The sequence below is a fragment of the Nesoenas mayeri genome (genome assembly GCF_963082525.1).
Source record: "Nesoenas mayeri genome assembly, chromosome: 5".
Lineage (NCBI taxonomy): Eukaryota > Metazoa > Chordata > Aves > Columbiformes > Columbidae > Nesoenas > Nesoenas mayeri.
This window is the reverse complement of record NC_137548.1, coordinates 61,059,641-61,082,496: the sequence shown is the minus strand read 5'-3', so window position 1 is coordinate 61,082,496 and position 22,856 is coordinate 61,059,641. Positions and strand designations below refer to the sequence as shown.

The window sequence follows — 22,856 nt, the reverse complement described above, 5'->3', positions numbered from 1 at the left end:
ACCCTCCATGCGAGCATATTCCCCCAAGATAAATAATCTGTATCAATTTTAACCATTTCTCAGAAGACAGTGTTACATGAATCAGGAATACCCAATTCAGAACAGTAACCTCAGCCTTTCCTCTCCCTTATTGGCAGAATGAAACTTCTACTAAAAGTTAATTACTTTGTGATCAGCACTGTTGCCCTTCCCCATCCTGGCTACGTAACAAAACGTATCTCTTAGAAAGCCAGTGGGTTAATGTCTAGTTGCTTAAATTACGGGAAACGCTGTACACAGACTAATGTGTGTTAGCAAATCAAAAAGTACACGTATTCCATAGTTTGATGGTAGTCATCTGAGCGAATTCATCCTTCAGTTCTTAAGTTATAGTGATGTAGCCTAATTTTTCTTCTTCACAAGGCAGCGTCAGTGTAGTTCCTCTTAAAGATTCTTTGAATGGTTTCTTTCACTTCTTCATTAATCTTTAGAGGGTGTTTACAGACAAATCTTTCAAGTTTCTCTGTGTATGTTGCATCTGTAACTTTCCAGTGGTGAGCTGTGGAGACAAGCGAAAGGACCAGATTTGGAGACAGACCATGACCAGTTTGTTGGAGGGGACATTTGGTTGCCTCCAGTCACAGTTCTGAAATGGGTAATGCAAGAAGGTCCTGCAATAAGCAATAAGGTGGTTGCTGGGCTGGCCTGATTTAGTGGAGATTTTTGAAAAAACTTCAGAGCTTTTTTTGGGTGACTTCTTCATGTGTGTAAGTGTGCATTTGTCCCAATACCGTCATAACCTTCAAGTACTTCAAACCAAATCTGACAGCAGGTAAAAGCCTTGAAGATGTCACTACCAGTGGTACAAACAGCAGCTGCGGAGCAGAGGAAAGATTCAAACTAGCGATTCCTGCAAGGTGAAAAGGAAGAAATGGTTTGTTATCTTTGCTGGTGTACAGTAGCTATCTGGCTAGTCAGCGTGTATGTAGCTCTGGACCGACTGTTTGCTGCCCTTGCATGTTGCAGAAGGCATAACAGAGATATCTAGGTTTGTTCATTCTTGTTTGGGAGAAGTGGCACAAATCTGAAAAAAACAGCAACAAGAAAGTATAATTAAGTCCAGTGGTTGTTGATACACTTGCTCACATTTGTGTGGCATGACAGCAGATTGTCTTCTTCAGCAGAATCTGGCATGAAGACCTGTAGAGAAATGTGTGAAAAGCTTCCTGAGTTCTAAAATGGAAATAGTTTCCTGATGTTTACTAAGAGCCTGTGTTCTTAGTTCTCTCTCCAGCTCATTGCTCAATGTTTGCTTCTCATGGCCGGCACTGCCACTGCAAGAAGAACAGAAAACTATGCGGGCAGGGAACTTTATTTTAACAAAAAAAAAGACAACACAAACAAAAAAATCACACTCCTAAGCACTCCCCCCAAACAAACCAAAATCCAACAAAAAATCTCCACCCAACAACCAAAACAAACAAAAAAACCTAAAACCCCCAAAAGCAAAAGACATCCCCACCCAAAAATGTACTGGGGGACGGGAGGAGAGTGCGTGTTCTGAATCATGTCAGGACAGCTGTAGCTGTATGTACCTGTACTTTTAGGACTGCCTTCTCAGAGCAGGGTGTTGCTGTATTTAATTTTTCTCCTGTTGGGTGGTTTTGTTTTGGACTTTTACCCTCCTTGTGGGTGAAAATATTGTGCAATGCCTTGCTTGCTTTAAGTAGTCTGTAGTATTTTGTGCCCAACTTCTCTAGGTCCGACCCTATGAGGAAGTATCTGAAACATGAAAATTGTTCTGAAATACACTCTAGTGCTTGACATCTGAAGGCCCACCATGTGGGATTCTTCACATACTTCCCTGTGCACTGTCCTGTAGCTCCACAGCATCTCGAGCAGATGCCTTTTTGGAGATACCAGCACTGCCAGGTATCCTGAGGAGCTCAAGTTCCTGCTGTTCCACTCTGAAGGAAAAATACTTTATGCTTGTAAATTAACTGGTTTTGGAGGGCTGTATTTACCTTATTGATATACCATAATCAGTGCAGTGATTTGGGAATCCTCCCATCACTTGGAAGCGTGTGTGTGTACCAAGAATATATTCTGCTCAGGGCTCAGCATCTCCCCCATCAGCCCTGGGAACCACTGCTTGTTACACTACAGGTGGGCAGCTCTTCCATCCCAGAGTCGTTGGCTAATCTGTGTAATTATTCTGAGTATTTAAGTGTCTTCAGTTTAAGTAGCCAGCTTTGCTGCCTTAATAACATCTTACGCAACCGAGCCCTTCCCACGCTCCTTGCTGGCTCAAGGCGACGTGGCACAGTGGGATTTTTAGCTGCAAAAGAGGTAGGGATGCAAAGGGAGCAGTTGAAAAGGGACTATGTGCAATTAAGTGTATTTTGTTTTGCAATTCCAAAAATATAGGGGTTTTTATTCTATTTACAGCTTATTTTTCTTGCATTGGATGGACCGTTACATGCTACTAGAAAACTGGTAGCTGAAAGGGATTAATACCCGTTTTCTTGGGTATTAATCTATGATGTGGTTAAACACAGTCTGTTTGTATTCTTTATGAAAATTAACTTTTAAACTGCATTTTAAAGAAAAAAAAATACCCTTAATTTATAGTCAAACTACATTTCCAATGTTATTTTTTTCCATTAGTTGTAGTCTTTTTTTCTTCATTGGGGTCTCATGTGGCTTGCCTAAGAAAAATGTGAAAACTTGTCATTTGTGGAATTTGCATGACTGACAGATGCACACTCACAAGTAAGGTTTATGATACATTTTAGGAAAATAAAAATAACTAGTAGACATACGTTCATATGAAACTATAAACGTATTTCAAGTAAATCTAGATGTCAGTACAATATCCTTCCCTTTGTATTCTTCCTTTGCTTAATCTCATTATTTCTCCTATAGCAAACATAACCCATTCAGCGAAAGGCAGGATGAGGCAAAGGGCTGCAGAATACAGGTGTGAGCCTCTAATAACCTTCTGGAGACCATAAAACCAGCTCTAGACGATCCAAAGTCCAGTCTCTATCTGGGCTCTGGTAGTGACGAGAAGCCTAAATAAAGCCAAAGCACCAAAGAAGGTGCATTTATGTTGATAGTTCCTAATATTAATATTGATATACTCTCCTAGCTGTTGGTTATTTGAGCTCCTTAGCTTCAGCGGGGTGGACCTTTTGTGTCTTAATAGCACATTAGAGGTTGTTTTGTTTTACAGAGGTGGTTTTGGGGGGGTTAAGATGCAGACTTCTGGCATGGCTGAATCCAGCAGCAGAGCTTCACAACTGGGTTGTGTTTTATCAAATAGATTTTGTATTTGTTGTATAAATTGCCCTGATCTGGAGCATCTCTGTGGCATGGCTGGCAGTTGTACTGCATGGGTGACCAACGCTTCAAAATGAGATCGCTGACATTGCCAAGCCAGGCAAGAGCCCAGGAAGATAGGGTAAATTGTGTCAGAAAGGTGGTTTAATGAAATTTCGTATGCAGCTGTGTTGGAGTACAGTAGAGCAGTACTTTTTGCTGGTACAGAATCAGGGAACTGTAACTTGTTTTCTGAGTCCTTTGTCTGCAGCCAGCACATCAGCCTGTCCTGTCCCTAGCGAAAATGTTTTCTTTGGATTGTGTTCCTCCTGTAGTTTAACCTCTTTGGTTATTCCTCTTTGGCCCTTCATAGGGACATTATGGGGCCTTTCATTAGAAATGCCTGTGCTGTGTCTCGCAGCCGCTGTTATTAAAATCAGGAAACTGAGTGTTGCTGGGAGAGGAGGAAGGAAGTAAACTGTAAACTTCAAAATTCCCCAATTTGGAACAAGTTGGGGTTTTTGTTGTTGTTGGTTTTGGTGTTTTTTTTATTTTTGTTCCTGTTATAAAATGTAACATTAAAACAGATTATTTTTTCTGTGAAGTGTAGTAGGAGCGAACTATGACTCCACTTTTAAGTTTCCTTCTTTATGATTTTAGTTAGATGCTACGAATGGGAATGAGATAAAAAAAAATAGAAAAGAAGGCTCTACTTGTATTGATGTGGCTTTTGGTGATTGCATGAAAGTGGAGGGCTCAGGAGTTCCTGCGTTACCATCTCACAGACGTGGGAAGGGTCAGGGAAGATTCTGTAAAGCACAGTCCGGGGTGTGTTTTTGTGCAAGAAATGTTATTCTGAGGTTTGGTTACTTAGAACGGGGTGGTTATTAGGTCAAGAGAGGTTTTCCTTCCCCTCTTTTCTGCCCTAGTGAGACCACACCTGGCATATTGTGTCCATTTCTGGGCCCCTCAGTTCCAGAAGGACAGGGAACTGCTGGAGAGGGTCCAGCGCAGGGCAACAAAGATGCTGAAGGGAGTGGAGCATCTCCCATGTGAGGAAAGGCTGAGGGAGCTGGGACTCTTGTGCTTGGGGAAGAGGAGACTGAGGGGTGACCTCGTTAACGTTTACAGATATGTAAAGGGTGAGTGTCACGAGGATGGAGCCAGGCTCTTCTCAGTGACAGCCAATGATAGGACAAGGGGTAATGGGTACAAACTGGAACACAAAAGGTTCTACTTAAATTTGAGAAGGAACTTCCTCTCGGTGAGGGTGACAGACACTGGAACAGGCTGCCCAGGGGGGTTGTGGAGTCTCCTACTCTGGAGACATTCAAGACCTGCCTGGACACCTTCCTGTGTAACCTCATCTGGGTGTTCCTGCTCCGGCAGGGGGATTGGACTGGATGAGCTTTCGAGGTCCCTTCCAATCCCTGACATTCTGTGATTCTGTGATTCTGTTCTCTCCTGGCACACTCCTCCATGTATTAATAAATCTCCTATGTATCACGTGTGTGAAGAAGTGGGTGGAGAAATTGACCGTACGTATCTGGGACTGTTGCTTTTGACAGGGAAAATGTAAACAATTTTTGTGACAAATATTTGCTTGAAATGCGGAGCTGGGTTTGCTTTCCCCAAAAGAGGTCTGGGAATTGAGTTCTAGATGGTAGCAAATTTTCACCGCATCAAAATTGAATTGTCTTTAAACTAAAAAAATAAAATAAAATAAAAAATTGAAAAATTAGCTGCTAATTTCTTAGTTAGCTGCAGAATGTATTTAGCCTCCCAACCTGTGACTGATGTACGGTCTAATTTCATTAGAACAGGTAATCCCGTGTCATGCATCTCTTGAATGTTCTTTGCAGCAGTTTTTTTTAGAGCTCTTTGGAAGCAAATTCGTGATGAGCTTGTTGTAATAGTCGCACACAGGATAAAGAAATAGCTTATAGGTTTGTTCTGGAAATGATGACTTGACAGTAGCCTCCGGCAGTGGAATTTAGCTATCAATAGTGTGTTAATCCAGTTAAGTAGAGAGCCTTTCATAGGGAAATACAAGTCATGTGTTCCAGCTAAATAATTACCTCTAAAGTGATCATGCAACTTGTAAACATTGCCTCGATATTTTTGTGATTTCTTTTTTTGACACAGTTATGACACAGCAATAACTCCTTATTAAAGCAGTAGCACATGTAGTGGCTCCGGGTAGTATTTATTTCAGAACATTCTTTTCTGAAGCCGTGTTGACATGTGTGAGCATTGACTTAGTCAGCTGGTTTTTGCCTGTTCCTGTGAACTGTTTAGAAAACACCAAATGTTATGACAATTGTAATTATGTTTGCATTTATAGACCGCTTTTTAAATCATAGCAAGCTTGCATGGAGACACACTGATGATTTGGAGATGTGTATGAAGCCAGCGCTCCGTCCTTTACCTGCCTGATAAGTTGGTGTCCCCAGGGGTCTGGTGTCACCAAAGAGCTCCCCAGTCCAGCCCTGTCACCTTCCCCTCCTGAGGGTATGGGCAGTGGTTCCACAGCTAAGCAGTGCTTCAAATCAACTAGAAGGAAGAAGATAGCTCGTTAAATGCATGATGGCTTACATCAGTTAACCCCTGTTGTAACTTCAGTCTGTCATTTCATATATTTTTAACATAGGTTATTTGTTTTTTTCTACTCTGAACAGTGAAACAAAGAAACGATGATTTCACTTGTCTCTCATTTCAGTGGGTATACTGGCACCAGTGGGGGATAAGAAATGCACAACACAGTGAGGTATGTGCTTATTCTGTAGAACAAAGCCTGTTTTCGGTAGCTCTCTTGACGTTGGTAGAGCTGGTAACAGCATGCCTTGTTAATATTGCCGTGCCATTCTTTATTAAAAGATGCTACTATAGATTCCTTAAAGCTTCCAGATGTAAAACATTTGAGCCCCATCTTTTTGTTTCAGATGTTTCAGGCCAACTGTATTTTTTTGTCCCTTCTTTTCCCCCTGATGAAACTAATCAACCAAAGTTGTACATGGCCTCCCCCGAGTCTTTGCAGATAAAATCTGATGATGCTTGTTAGGCTGGTTGGCAGTTGATAGGGATTCTACTTTTGTCGTGGTTCAAATAATAAAAAAGATTTAGAAATGGCATCTTTGAGAAGCCTTCACACCTATGGTTTTATAAGTCACGTAAACCTGTTTGCATCGGGTTTAACTGCAGCGGGTCCAGAAATAGGCTCCACTGTTATAGTTGTAACTTGCAAAAATGTATACGATCACTTATTCTAAGGAATTGTAACCACCTCGGGGAAAAAAAAACTTACTAATTGTAATGCACTTTATTGCTAATTGATGCTTATTAAGACTTAAAGTGAACACTGTAATATTACATCCTTGGAGAACATAAAGTATTAGCAGTAGTAAGCCTCTGGAGCAGGACCAGTGTGCCTTGTATTTCAGAAGACAGTTGCCTGAGGTGTCCAAGTGTGGGTGAAGACCTCTTTCATTTGGACTTCACCAAAGCAGCTTTTTAGGTACCTGCAGTACCGTACCAAGACTTGATACCATAAAGCATTGACATACTTTTTGTAGGCTGTAGTGACTTTTGTCTTCACATTAAAAATTCTTCCAAAAAATGCAGTTTTTGGGGTTTTTTTGGATGCCTGCTGGGTTTTATGTCTTTCCCAGTTGGTTATTTTTCAGTTACTTATGTTTGAAAAAATAATCTTTCATCTTGAATCACAGAATAATCTGATTTACCTAAGGGCATTTACAGCCTCAGAGCCAGAAAATAATAATAAAAAAGTTTGTCACTGTCATCTAGTTTAGTTTTAAAATGACTAATGACAATATGCTTATTTATTGTTATGCTCTAATGGCCGCTCTTCCTTGTAAGGTTATGTTAGTAGTCTCTAAGTCTCTTCTATTTTGATGTAGATTTGATGCTGTTCTTGTTTCTAACTATTTATTCTCAAGAGGTTATTTCTGTATAAGGCTTCAAGTATTCAAGCATCTCTGCAATTATTTTATAATGGATAATTTTGCACTTGTGTCCCAGCAGCATCATGAACCTGTATGTTGTTTATAGAGCCTTTTCGAGGCTGGTTGACAGCAGTTTTTCCTGGGTTATTCTAAATAAATGTATAGGTCTGTCTTGGTAGTGGGATTACTGCCAAGGTTTTCTTTAGGTATATTGCTCTGCTTGTGATAGTTTCTCTTACCCTATCCGTGGATAATGTAATTTCTTATTCATGTCCAGTCAATAAAAAGTTGACTCTTTACTGCCATCAATCTTAAAGATTTCACAAGGAGAACATTCCGACAAACTGACTTTGGGGAAATTTAGGTTATACAACAGTCCCACAGAGCTAATGATAATGATCCTGTCTGATTTCACCTATAAACTTTGGCCAAAAAGAAGTACAGGAACTTCATGAATATAGAGGAAAACCACCAAAATTTCCCCCACTGATAGAAGCATCTGTGTGTGTAGGGACTGTTCAGGGTGTCTTTGCCCAGTTTTAACATACACAGGCTACACTTACATTTCTACATTGCATTTTTTCACTTTTAGGAAGCAGTCAATGTAAAAATCCCAGAAAACTTAATGAACTTGACTCAAGAAGAAACATTAACTCTGTTAGCGAAGGGACAGCAAGGCCAGTGTTGGGAGCCTTAGTAAAAAGTGATGATGTAACGCAGGGCTGGCCTCTGAAAGCTTGTCCTATCAATTTGTGGTATGACAACACAATCCAAAAATAGTTCTTGAGGCTAAGAAAAGGCAGCACTTTGATTTGAGGGTTCTTTTATTTTTCCCTTGGAAAATTCATGCATGCTGGAAACAAAACAAGCACTAATTCCCTGCATCTCCAAGGAAATCACAAATACCTTTTTGGAAGTAATTTGCTAACTGGACTTTAGCTTTCATCTTTTCAGAGAGCAGGAGGTCCCAGTTAAAACTCCTACCATGTGGACTCTAATAATACGTTAGCCTTTAGGGCAGTGTTCAGGGTTTGAGCAAAGGTTATGTTACATGCAAAATAGTCAGGCTTCCCAATGGTTTTACTTCTTCAGTTTTTGTTAGTAGTTGGCATGTTTTGGTTTTGTACTTCGGTGCAAGTCATTTGAAAGTTGAAAGTAGAATAAATTCTTGATTTAATATTGTACTTAGATGGATTATGGATTTTGTGTGATATATATGTCAGTTCTCAGTTTAAGTGATACTTGAGAGTGCTTCATAATCTTTATTGGTATTATATTAATGCATTTTTAATAGTTCAAATGAAAGGATGGTTGTGTTCTTTGAAGTAACTACTGCTATTTTTGAAGTTCAGGAAATGTTTATTGCTTCTTTATTTTTTATTGCCATCAGACTTTCTTGCAGAGTCTTGTGAAATTCTGTGCAATATTTTCTCTGTACATTGAGAAGAGCAGGCAGTGGAGGTAGCTTACCTTTCCTTTTACTCTTGGAGACAAAAATGAATATACGACACCAACTCATGGCACTGAGCAGTCAGCATTCTGCAGCCCTATTTGAGCAGGAGCACATCTGTAAATGAGGGGAAAGTTCCCTGTCTGTTTGATCCTTGCTGCTTCTGATAATATTGTCAACAAGTGTGCCTTTTCCCAATGTGGATGTCTGTCTATACTGGGAACAAAATGGAATTTTTAGCCATAAATAACAAGCTGCTCACAATTATTAGTGTCCTGGACTGGACTCAAAGGGTTTACTCAGATGAAAGGCTGCCATTATTATCCAATTATTATCTGCATCTCCCTATTATCTTTTTTCATTAAACTGCACTACCTGTTTTTAACTCTTACTTGCTCCAACAGCAAAATTGTAACATTCTGCTTGATTTAAAAGAATTCCCTATATAATTCAGTTAGCCTGATTTCCTCCTCTTTTGTGTGGTAGTGGAGGGTCTGGTTGTAATATTAGATACCAAGCACTAACTGCCTTGAAAAGACTATCAACATTTATGTAGTGAGAAGAATAAATGGGGGGAAAAAAACACCCTATGTGTTTGGATAAAGTCTGGTAGGTTGTTACATGTGATGTTGCTTTGAAAACCTTTGCAAAGCGAAGCTTGCAGAAATGCTGGTTCTTTGCTGTAGTCACATTCCTGTTGCAGCGTGTTGTCGGGGTCTGATATGTGACATCAATCTAGATGTAATAGATACATAGATAAGCAGGCTATTTTAGGCTCTGAAGCTCCTCTAAGAATAGAGTGGCTCACCTTCCAACGGGAAAGGACAAATAAATTAAAATGGGATACCAGGAAGGGAAAAATAGGAAAAACAGAGAGGAAAAAGTATCTAAGGAGAACAAAACCAGGAAAAACCAGCAGGCTGGTGAGGTTCAAGGCTGGGGTGATACACATGGAGGGACTGTTGCATATGGATTCTTTAAGCAGGCTGCAGCAGCAGTGGCAAGCAGGTGATGTGACATGCTGGAAGGCTGAAGTCTCACTGTCTGGTCTACCAAAATAGACTTGTGGAATTTTCCTCACCAGCAGTCCATAGGTTCAGTTCAGTGGGGAGGAAAAAATAACCTTCTACATTTTCTAATGTAATTTCTTAGTTTTGTCAGAACGTCGACAGATGGTTTTCCATAGCGCCCCAAAGCTTATGTTCTCTGCATTTCCCCATGGTTATGTTAGTGGGGTCACTAAACCCTGGGTATGAATGTGACTTGTTCTGCTGGTGTCACATTTTAGACCAGGGATCAAATCACAGAAATTTGTATGGGAAGAACTCACTAGGTCAGCCAGTCAAGTTCATTTACCAGTGCGCCATAAATTACTATAGCAGTATATGAATTAAAATTAAGGTAGTTGAACATTAGTGCATACTGTATGTTGAGTGTTTTTCTGTATGGAAGCAACAGGTCCCAGTAAAACATGGTGCCAGACATGTATCTGTTGGGTGTGAATCTAACAGTAGACTTAGAACCTAGAAGTGTTTAAATCATTTTATTCACCAAGAATGCTCTACTAGTGTAACCTTGAGAAAGCAGATTTAATTTCATGTATGTTAACCTACCTTCCCCAGTTGCTGCTCTATAGGTTTTCTGTCATAACCTTGTTGTAGTGTTTCTATTATTTATTTTTTTCAATTTAGCAGCTGACATAGCTATTCAGTGACTATGTAATATTTTATGTAGGGGAATATCCAAAGTGAAGTGGATTCTGGTGTTCCATTAATTTAGTGAGGAGGACATAGATCTCCTATGTGGAGCTGTGCCATTAGTACTGGACTTTTTGCTAGATGCTACATTTTTTTAAATTGTATATGCTTTGAATATTTGAATTTTAAGTGATAAAATGTCACTGTTAATATAATTAAAAAAAAAATGTTAATTTCTCCCACAAGTCTTTTGCTCCTTTGTCTTTTAAAATACAACAACTTTAACAAGCCTGTCTCTATGTATCCTGATGTCATGTTGTCAGTGTTTGATTCTTGACTTGGCAATGTTTTTTATAATCCAGTTTCACTACATAAATTTTCTGTAATGAAAATATTGACATTTTTCTAAAATTACTTTTTTGTTTTTGTTTTGACATTTTTTTTCTTGGAGGGCAGGATTGTGTCATGGACAACCACCTTCAGTCTAGAAGTCAGGGTAGCAGACTCTGAAAGCCTTATTCCAGTACTATGTAGAACATTATTGGGAAGGTAAAGATAAACATACTGGTTTGTGTGAATGATCTGGAGGTCTGAGAGAGGTGAATGACATGGCATCACTCTGATCAGGAACATTTGTGTTGATTTTTGGTGAGCTTTCTATAACTGAAACAATGTAATTTTACATCAAAGTTTATTGGTTTGAGTTGCAAAATTTCATGAGAATATAGTTGCACGTCATCCAGATGGGCTCACATCAGAAGTAAAAAAAAATAAGAATTTTTTTTCATGATGGACAAGGATGTGAGCAGATTTTCTTTCCTTCTCAGGTGTCCTGGGGTGTACTAGAAGGGGGGTGGTTAGTAGGTCTAGAGAGGTTCTCCTTCCCCTCTACTCTGCCCTGGTGAGACCACATCTGGAATATTGTGTCCAGTTCTGGGCCCCTCAGTTCCAGAAGGACAGGGAACTGCTGGAGAGAGTCCAGCGCAGGGCAACAAAGATGCTGAAGGGAATGGAGCATCTCCCTTCTGAGGAAAGGCTGAGGGAGCTGGGGCTCTTTAGCTTGGAGAAGAGGAGACTGAGGAGTGACCTCATTAATGTTTACAAATATATAAAGGATGAGTGTCAGGAGGATGGAGCCAGGCTCTTCTCGGTGACAGCCCGTGGTAGGACAAGGGGTAATGGGTTCAAACTGGAACGCAAGAGGTTCCACTTAAATTTGAGAAGAAACTTGTTCTCAGTGAGGGTGACAGACACTGGAACAGGCTGCCCAGGGGGGTTGTGGAGTCTCCTTCTCTGGAGACATTCAAAACCCGCCTGGACACCTTCCTGTGTAACCTCATCTGGGTGTTCCTGCTCTGGCGAGGAGATTGGACTGGATGATTTTTTGAGGTCCCTTCCAATCCCTGACATTCTGTGATTCTGTGCATGTCTATATGTTGTGTTCATTTCCAGTGAAGCCATGCCTACCTGAACAACTGTTGTGTAACAGGTGTATGTTAGAAAATTATTTCAAATGGTTGCATGGTTTGTTGGGTTCTTGGGCTAAGCTGCAGCCCTGCCAGCAGGCTGGTGTGTCGTTGCCCTGTGGTGGAGGGAAAATACTTTTGCAAGTGTTGCTGCAGAATGAAAGAAATTTTCCTTTGTGTCTTCAGGGTATATTTCCCTTTAGTCTTGTTTTGTTTTTCTTTTCTTTTTCCTAATAGCTAGTTAATATGAAGTAACACATGATTTGGGTGATTCTTGACATAACAGCCATATGCTTATGTTCTTTGGTATTCTACGAGAACTATGCCAAAGCAAGAATCCATTAAAATATAAAAGAATGTTTCCCTCGTGCTAATCAGTCATATCAGAAACTGATTTTTACTTCCATTGCCTTATGTCTGGTGGGAGTCCCTTGGGAGGGTTTTCATGGTGGGATCAGCCTCCTCACCTCTTTGGGACCACTGTGACTTTGCAGCCTCAGTCCAGGTGTAGGAGTGCCAGCATCAGGGAAAGCACAAGAAGCCTTCACACAAAACTGACTTACAAGGTCTTGCTATTCTTGACAAGGATGCCACAAGCAAATACCACCGTGCTTATTCCTGTTTTGTAGAAACTCCCTAACTGTTTTTCAGCTGGTGTCTTTGGACACTGCAAGTCTGTGCGGACCCTGATACAGTTAGAAGCTGATATTCTCACAAAATCAACACTAGCAAAGAGTGGTGGAATTAAGATCTGGCGTCTTTGATTTGTGAGGCTTTGAAATCTCGCACATGGCGCTGCTCTCATTTCTCGTGTACGCTTGCTCAGGGCTGGAAATTGCTGCTATTGTGTGATCCTCTCCTTGTCCACTCACCTAGGGTGGAGGCGAGCTTGTGGTTGCCCACTGTCCCACTGTGTGGTCTCTGCAGTTACCTGTGCTTCGCCCTAACTTCTATCTGGATTCCAAGCAAGAGAACTTCAAGCTAGATTTTCTTCAAAAAGAATCTGGACAATCCAGCAGCTCAGCTTGGGTTTTTGTTTTGAATGTTTTCATTTCTATGGTGTTGTTCCTTTTCCCTTCCCTTCACCCTGTGAAGCTGGTGAAGGGTTAGGGGGGAAGCCGTATGAGGAGCAGCTAAAGTCATTTGGTTTGTTCAGCATGGAGAAGAGGAAAATGGGAGACCTCATCATGGTCTACAGCTTCCTCACAAGGGGAGGAGGAGGAGCAGGCACCGAACTCTTCTCTCTGATGACCAATGATAGAACCCGAGCGAATGGCAGAAAGATGTGCTAAGGGAGGTTTAGGTTGGACATTAGGAAAAGGTTCTTCACCCAGAGGGTGGTGGAGCACTGGAACAGACTCCCCAGGGAGGTGTCACAGCCCCAAGCCTGACAGTGTTCAAGAAGAGACTGGAAAATGCCCTCAGACACATGGTGTGAACTGTGGGGTTGTCATGTGCAGGGACAGGAGTTGGACTCAATGATCCTTCTGAGTCCCTTCCAACTCAGGACGTTCTGTGATTCTTCACATCCTTCCTTTCCCTCTGCCCCCGTAAAAAGAAAGCAAAGAAAAGAGAAAAAAACCTCACACCTACCCAAATGTGATTGTAGCACGTAGGGAGGCGTGTCAGAAAGAATGCGCTGTACGATAGACTCTCTCGTTTAGTTAGATGCATAGGCTGTTATTGCAGCTCAGGAAGTTTGTATGACTGCTTGTAAAACTGCAGAAGAAAAGGTGTCTATGTCTGTCTAATAAGAGACATGCAAAAGAAGAATTTAAAGATCTTGCTCTAATAAAAAAAAAAATATATATATATATACATATATATATATATATAGCCTGGAACTATCACTTGTCCTGTGTGACTTGGGTGTGCCATCCCACATGTCCCGACATGTCCCGATGCTGAAGGAGCAGAGGGTGGCGTGCAGGTGGAGGTGGAGGCAACACTTGTGCCACCTCGTTTGCAATCACCAGCTCTTTCAAGGATAAAGTGCTGAAGATGGTTTCACAGTTAACTATCAAGCACACAAGCAAAATACAGGAAAGATGTTGTCAAAAGACAGATATTGGTAAGTAACCTCATTTGATGCTTTGGATATTGACACTTTGCTATCCAAAGTGTAAATAAAATGTATTAAATTGCAGATTTTATTTACCAATAAAGCACCTGAAGAGTTTCTCTCTATACGATTTTCTTCATTATGTTGCTATGTCAGTATCTACTTTGCTTAATTTTCATGTAATACAAAAACTGCTTAGCATTTCAAGTACATAAATAAATCACTTGGTAAGCTGTAGTCTTTCTGAGGAAAAATACAATTATGAAAAGGCAGAAGCATAAACATCTTCTGGTTTTAATAAAATCAGCATCTCATTTCACCAGAAATGGTGAAGAAGTGGAAAAGAATCTGTTGAAATCACTTCTTATTTTATTATTCTCAGCTGAAAAAAATCAAAAAGGAATAACTAAGTGTTTGTTATCTTTAGTACTTCTGCTAAGTAGGAAGAGAAGGTATATTAGGTTAAAATTTTGATGGCTCTTTCAAAACAAAATTCTTTTCCAATATCAGGAAAGAGCTCTAGGATATTTTGCTTGTAATTTTGTTTTATTTAATGAAATTACCTAAGATCGATTTGTTATTAGTCTGGTTTGATTTCATGTTGCCTTTCCCCACCTTCTTCAGTTGTGAGCCCTGTGTTCAAATGAACTTCTTTTGCAGTGATTGCTTCTTTTTGTAAGTAGTTACATATTTTGGCTGGCCTCTATGTAAGTTTTTAAAATCCTATCTTCTTCAGATCAGATCAGGGTTCAAAGTTGAAATGACGTGTCAGTCTTGTACGTTACACACAAGGGTGGGAAGGCTGTGATGTTGAGAAGGTCTGTTCCAGCTGTTGAACATTGCATAGTTCTATGAAAAAGTTTTATGATGCTGAAATGAAGTTTTTTCTACCAGGAAATGAGAATTCCTTTCACACAGCACTGCGGATGCCACCAGGGCAATACCACAACTGTAGAGCTTGACAGGAGATACGGTGCCTCATTTCCCCCTGTCCTCACCCTCACTTGCCACTTGAGGGTCTGGTAGCTCACCAAGCTCCTTCAAAGCAGGAATGAAGTTATGAATGAGGGGATAACTTCTCATATCTTCTTGAACGTATTTGTTCTCCCTGTGTTTTGTGATATATGGTGACATAGCCCTACACTGCAAAGTGGTATTTTTGATTCTTTCCTGACACCTCAAAGACACAGATGCACCTATCCAGCTTAACTAACGTTTCCAGACTCTACTTCTGAGTACTTACAATTGTGCTTTCAGTTTAAATCCTCTTACCATCTTAGAGCTTAAAAAAAACCCCCAGAATTTACTAGTTATGTACTTGCTAATGCCTAATAATAGCAAAGTTGAAAGAACACTAGAAAACTGTACAAGAAAAGCCATTTTGAATGTAAATCTATAATGTAGTTTTGCGTTATAAATTGACAGCAACAATCCTTTCAAAGAATAAGGAGGAGAGCTGCTTGTCTGGCATAGTGTACCATACTTGCATTTCAAAGACCAAATATAAGTTAAGACATGACACTCCTAATCTGTATTCTAAGATCTCAATGGGCTTAAAAGCAAGACACAATTCAGCTATGAAAGTATTCTTAAAAAAAAAAATCACCCAAGTGAACATCCTGTCTGTAATGACTTTGTTAACGAATCCTATAAATTTTATTTACATAATTCTTATTCTAATAAAATGACATTATGAATAAAAAATATTTTGACCATGAAGAAGATTTCAGAGACTTTTTAGTCCGGCTCAAGGGATTTGCTTGAGTAACTGTTGCCTTTGCACAATAATGGTGATTTTAATATGTAGGAAGTGAGATAAATACATGTTGTCAGATTGGTGGTATTTTGTTGCTGGAGAAAATTTACCATAGTAGAAGGTTGCACTTCTGATGCAAGTTTCTTCCAACTCTACACAGTTGATGGTTGTTTTTATTGTACATTATATGAACCTTTATAATGTAGAGCAGTTGTGGATGTTTTTTCTGTTGATCCATTCTTCAATACTCTTAGTATTTTTAACCTCAACAGTGGCCCATGATTGAAAGGATGATTGTATTCTGGCTTAAAAAAAATCCCAAACTTTTATACTTGCCTCAGTCTTTAATCTCAAAGAGGAGAGGACAATTCCTTAGTCTATAATGAGGCAGGGCATTAGAAACATGTGCCTGCTTTTCTTCCATTATTTCATATGTAATTTGAGTAATGTTACTGCTCATTCATTCTTTCCTGAAACTCTGTAGTTCTAACCAGCGTTTCTTCTTGTACCTAAGTCTCTTCAAGTCTTTAATTTATATTGTCCTTCTCTGCATCTTTTCTATTTGATGTATCCTTTTTCAGATGGGGGTGACCAAAACTGAACACAGAATTCAAAAGTGAACACACACTATTCAAGGTGAGGGAATGTCACTAGTTTTGTATAAGGCATAATAATTTTGGTATATCTTTGCCCTTTAAAAATAAATACTGATGTCCTGATTATTTTTGTTCCCAATTATAAGAGATTTTTCTCCTGTAATCTGTAAAGTTGTCTAGATGGGTTGATTTAAAACCTATTAATTCTTGTGGGTAATGAATGAATAATGTACATTGATTTTCACTATGGTTTACTGTACATCATATATATTCTACTGCTCATCATTGTGTTGATCTAATTGCATATTTGAAATTCCTTCTGAAGTCCATCACAAATGTGCTAGAGAGCCAACTGTTCTTTATATCCTTCATCACCCACAGATTTTGTCATGACATCGTTCATTCCCATTGCATCCTTCAGATTATTAAAGTGCACTTGCCTGTGGGTTTTTTTCTGGGTATTGCCACCTTGATTTGGGTCCCTCTAGCCTGGAGTCTTCCCAGTGTTCTTGCACATCTCATGGAAGGGTTTGCAGTCCTTCACATTCATGGTAAAGATTGGTAGTTGAAGAAAGGGGATTGTACTTGAAAAAACTCATAGAATGCCCATTACCATCTCTCATTTACTGCTTCACTGCACCTGATCCTTCTCTTAGACCTGCTTTCTTTAGAAGAATGACACATCTCACAACCCATATCTGGTTATTCCTTTCATAAAGTATAGGCTTGCATTATGCTAGTGATAGTAATGGTAGTGGGGTAATGTTGTTCTCAGCTTTGCATCTGTTTTGACTTTAACTCCTACGAATTGGATTTGTTTACATGAGTTCCCTTGATCCATAGGATGACCTTGAAGAGGTCATTAATTAAAAAAGATAAACATCCTACCCTTCTGATGACTTTTTTGCCTTAGTATTAGTTATAATGAAGACAGCGTGTTGTATTCAGAACAGATAATTATTAGGTATTGTCACAGCCAACAGTGGTAAATAAGGGTAGTAATGTTTGCCTTATATGAGGACAGTATAAATTCTGTGTTGTATGCTTAAAATAGAAATGTTGTCTCTATTTAACTTCAACTATATTAATATATAGAAGCCAAAATTTATGGAGGGCCAGTATTAAAATTCATATTCGGTATGTTTGAAATTGCAGAGTTAAAATGGCTTGATAACAGGCTTATATGCCTATTTGGAAAGAATTTTACTGCAAAACGTGTAATGAAGAGGTAAGACTGCCAAGGCTCTACCAGCATTCCCAGTGTCCAGCGTCTTTGGAGTAGGCAGGAGCATGTGGGGAGAGGAAGCAGCTCCATGTTCCTCACACGGCACTGTTGTCTTCAGCTTCTAGAGTGAAGTTGGTATGGGTGGTGGCTGAAGGGTTTGGTCTTGGAAAGAAATCGCATAGATGTGTTGAAAGGAGTTGGAGACATGAGGGGAGAAAGGCTATTTATATCGCCTTCGCTCATCTGGTGGTCAATAAAAAAACCAACAGTGGCATGTGGTAGACAGTGGATACATTGACCCTTCCATACTGCCAGAAGAGAGAAATAAAAGTTGTTCAATCATTAATCTCCTTTAATTTCCTTGATATGTGAGGGGGTATGTGTAGTGTGTATATAAGACCCTCAGTGGGAACGTATTTGAGGGATTATTTGTGCATTCAGTAGAATTTTTCATAAAACTAGCAGTTCTGGGAAGCTGCTGTTTTCATTCTTTCATACTGTTCTTCAGTTTTTACTATGTACATTAACATTTTTAGCTTTTTCATTTAACTTTTGTTCTAAATTTGATTTCTAACTGAAAACTTCTAGGTAATGATCTTTTGAAATGGCTCGACTTCTTACAGTTTTTGTCATGAGATTTTATTTATTTTGGCTATGTCTTGCTCTTTATTCCTTGTTTCCCAGGTGTAAAGGTTGGAAGAACTTTTCTGTTACTATGCTAATATTTTGGTTTTTGTTTAGTTTTTACCTTTTAAAAATCTTCCCTTCAGGAATTATTTCACTTTTTTTTTTTCCCCAAATTTGTTTATTATTGTTGCTTTGTTCTAAACTGACTAACATGCTGAAGCTAAATTATTTTATGAAGTGTTCTGGTCTTTAAACAAGTTAACAGAACAAATTGTGTGGTTTCTTTCCTCATGAGCTTACAAAAACATCTAGGGTAATATATATATTCATGGTCTGCCATGTAATAAATAGAAATGTGCCTATCAAAACAACCAGCTGAAGCAAATAAACATTTCATCTTATTAGATATTTCCAATTGAAAAATCTACTTCAAGAGTTGAGCTCTATGTCAAGAGAAAGGAAGATTTCAGATATGTTAGCCTAGGAATTGTTGCTTAACAAAGTGAATCTTTGCAGTGTAGTAATATTGCATTTTAACTTCTAAATGAGGTTTTCTGTTAATGTTTTTAGTTAATATTTTATAACATTGATAAGAAATTAACATTGATAAGAAGGGAATAGATGCTCTATCTGTAAAATTGTGCTTTTAATTTAAGTACGTTTAAGTAAGATTTGGTATCCTAGAGAATTCTGGTGTTCTCCTTGTTGATGTCTTGGCGTGGGGTAGCAGATGCTGTTTACTGAGCTGGGGACCACAGTAGCTTCTGGTGCATTGAACTCCGTGTTATCTGCAGTAAATACCAAGCTGTGGGGTGTGTGTGTGTTGTTTTCAGAAAGGGAAGTACTAAGTTACACTCTTTTTTGAATAATCTGGTGCTAAAGCAACTCAGTTTAATGTCTCTGGTTGTAGTTAGGAAAGGGAATATCTTCGTTTTAAGCTACATGTCAAAATATTTCTTGTATGAAAAAAGAGCTGTGGTCATCTAAAAAAAAAAAAATTAAGAATTACTCCCTCCTGTTTAACCCTTTCCCCCCCCAATAGATTTTAACTGCAAGTTTGAAAGAAGAGAGAGAGAAAAAGGTGCTTTTGAGCATGACATTAACAAAATGTTTATCAAAAATGTTTGAGCTTGTTACGACCAATCCAAACATAATCAACCCCCAGTACAAGTTCTCCTTTAACTTTACCTGCTGTGGGAGATGTGCTTCATTTTAAGGTCCGGCATGAGGCCGTGGTAGGAGAAGTTGAACCTGAAAACCAGCAAACTTGGCATTTCTGTGGAGCAGCAGCTCTTCATCTTCCTCACTCCAAGCCAGCCTGAAAATGGTTTTTGTTCACAGTGCTGTAGTAAGGTGCGGGTAGCCCTGCTTGGGAGCACATTTATTTCCTTGTCTGTTCTAGATGGTAGATCTGGTGTTGGAATTGAGGAGAACCGGTTTTGCCTCCCCTTAAATATGTCATTTTTCCTTAAACTTATTAGCGCTTCTGTTGGTGTTGCAGAACTACTTGGTGCCCATGAAAAACTAACAGATTACTATATTTGGAAATACAGTAAATATTATATATTTTTTGTTCTGTCATCATATCTACCCTTATCTTGCTGTTATTTGCAGTCCCGTCCCTCAAAAGAGACAAGCGACAGACTGACCGACTGGAGCTATTTTTATACGGTGCACATATTAACTGTAGAGTAAATGTAAGAGGTTTTAAAGAGCTTATTTTAGCAGAAGCATTTGTTAAAGCCCCTATATCCATAGGCTGTGTGTATATTCATTAACTATTCAGGGCTGTAACATAATACAACAAAAGGAAGCGCGTTTCAACAGAGATCTGTAACAACCGTTCGCGGGCTGGCACCCAGCCAGTGGGTGAAGGCAGACGTTTCTTACGGCTATTTCTAGCCTTGCAGCATCTAGATATATTAAATTTATTTCTCGGATAACGAAACCAGCTAATACTTACTGCAGTGTCATGATCCCGCATTACAAAAATACGTTAATGTTTGATCCCTAGAAGTTTATTGTAATCAAATCTTCGAAGGCAGTGGAAAACTGAGCTGCTCCAGTTTCACCGCCGGTGTGACAAGATTTATCCTTCACATAATTGCATCCAAAACGGTTTGTGATAAGGATGGGAAGAACCGAAGCACTGCCGTGAACGGAAAGTGCATAAATATGTAACAGAATATCCTGTCCTGTAGACTTTCTTATCTGTGGAAAGTCTGGAATTTTCCCTGTGGCAGAAACACGGGTGGTTTCACTGGTCAGGGATGTGGGTCCTTCCCCGGTGGTCATGGTGCATCTTTGGAGCTTCAGCTCTTGGTCTACTATATCCCTACAAAATAGTTTTGCTGTCCCAATGTAGCATGAAAATAGGAATTTGTTCCCAATCTGGTACATGTTGGTGAATTAAAGAATACTTTGATAAAAGGAAATGCTAGAGGAGAAGGTAAATGAGATATGTAGGAATTTTCTATGGTCAGAATTTCTGTTTTGTACGTGGAATATCAGTATGATACACTTCAGCCCATGCTGGTGTAAGATGTTTTTAAGCTTTTAAACAAATGAGACATCATAGTTTTCCCCATGAGCATGTTGCCTGGTCAGCTGAATGCTACTGTTCTACTCAACTGCAATGGGAATTACCCCAATAATTTTTACCACTTCCCTACTGTTCCATGACATGTTAAGCTAACAACAAATTGTCTGTTTTAAAAGTAAATAAATCACTTTATAGTGTAATGCTTTAAATAATACTTTATATCTCTAGGCATCTTTCTACATTAGCATGCAGATATATTTTAATTATTTTTCATTTTGTTAATAGCTTGAATGAACTGGAAGGGAAGTTTTGAAAAGAGCAAATGCAATTAAAGTGGATATCTGTCAAATACTTGAGTTTTGTTCCACAGGAACCAAAATGTTAAAAGCCCCTTTAGCAGCTCTGTCAATACCAATTTTTATGTTTCTTTAGTACAGAAATAAGTTCAAATGCTGTTGGCTAAATAATTCATATTTGGTTTAGCTGAAAAATAAAACCTGGTCTCTTTAGCAAGTACAATGATTTTATTTAAGTGATTTTAAAATTGATGACATTGAACTGATTTGAGTGCATTAAGGGATTTGCAGTTATGTAATTAAATTGATATTTTAAATAGCTTTAAGTGTACTGTCCAGTTGGGAAGCATGCAAGTGGATTTTCAGATAAAACTTTGTTTGTTTTTGAGATAAATGACTGTATTGCTTTTAGAATATAGTTGCAGACATATGACATTGAGTGGACGAATCATTCGGGACATACTGGAGGAAAGGCAAAAGTGTTGAATCAGTGATGTTCTGGTTTTCAGGCATATCAATTATTTTCATGTACATAACCCACTGGTACTTGTAGAAAAAAAAATCTCAGAGCTGCAAAAGTTTACCATAGATTATCTAGATGAAGAAAAATTCAGTTTCTGATTGTGTGGTTTTACTGCAATAATTAGCCTGTATTTTCAAGTGACAGATTTTTTTGTTTGTTTGTTTTTATCATGTTGATTGTTGAATTACCTTTTTTTCTCCTAAAGAAAAAAATTCAGTAACCATGTTTAATTTGCAGAGCACCAGAGATCATACTGGGATTGCCGTTTTGTGAAGCCATAGACATGTGGTCCTTAGGGTGTGTGATTGCAGAGCTGTTTCTTGGATGGCCGCTGTACCCAGGAGCACTGGAATATGACCAGGTAGTAGAATACATTTCACAAGCATATGCACATTTTCTGCAACTTAAGAATTTCAGGTCATTAAATCGTGGATTTAAAATGTTGATAACAGCCCATATTAAGTAGTATTTCTTCAAATCCGTTCAGTGCTTTTGATCTAGTCTTACTGATTGTCCTAGAAACATATATCCTGTTTCTAGACCAAACCATATATTGTATTCCTTTTCTGAATTAAAGTTCAATTTGTCTTTTTTTTTTCCTTTCCTTTTTCTATCTTGCAAAATAAATGTTAGCATTGAAGTTGCGTTTTCTGATGGAAGCCAAAGTTTGTGGCCACTCTCATTGCATTGTAATCTCTCTTTCACTTCCCATGAGAGGGGTTGACTCTGGAATGTCTGTACGGATTAGTTGCCTTCTGAATACTCCCTGATGCTTTCTGGAAATCCAGCACAGCTCAAAGATTTGAGAGCCACTGATTCGCAAGGAACAAGAATTGCTGTTGCAATAATACTGTATATATGGAATGGTAAATCTTGAAGCTGTTGAAGTTGTACCTTTGCTTTGTTGCAGTTTTCAGCATTGGCATTAGTGAGCCGATTAAAAACAGAAAAAAAGTTTCTAATGAAAGATGTAGCATGTTTTCTATTTAAGACACTTAGAGAAGTGTCTAATTTTCTAGCATAATGTGGAAAATTGGGAGGAAGATAATCAGCATTCTGACTGTCCCTGCATCGTTTTGGACTTTGAAAGTGAAGAAATCTCCTGAAAATCCCAGATGTGACAGTGCTGGCTCGTTACTAACTTGTACATCTTTAGTTCAACATTCAGATTAGGAGCAGTTCCTCCAGCATGTTGTGTAGGTTATTCAAATCCTGATCTTCGTGTCATGGGCTTTTGGCTGCCTGTGCTTACACATCAGACCTATTTTTCTAAAAATCCTTTTGCTAAAACCCCTGTCGGGATATATCGATTTTTGTGTTGATCGTGGTAACATTTGATATTACAGCTTCTTTC

The 22,856-nt window shown here is 38.9% G+C and overlaps 1 protein-coding gene across 1 annotated transcript in view; it reads left to right on the top strand.

Annotated features, from left to right (window-relative positions):
- Positions 1-22,856, top strand: part of HIPK3 (homeodomain interacting protein kinase 3) — a 68,362-nt gene that overhangs the window by 27,478 nt on the left and 18,028 nt on the right. Inside the window, exon 3 of the mRNA XM_080345222.1 lies at positions 21,740-21,863. Within this exon, the coding sequence (XP_080201348.1) occupies positions 21,740-21,863 (124 nt within the window). The remainder of the gene's footprint in view (positions 1-21,739; positions 21,864-22,856) is intronic.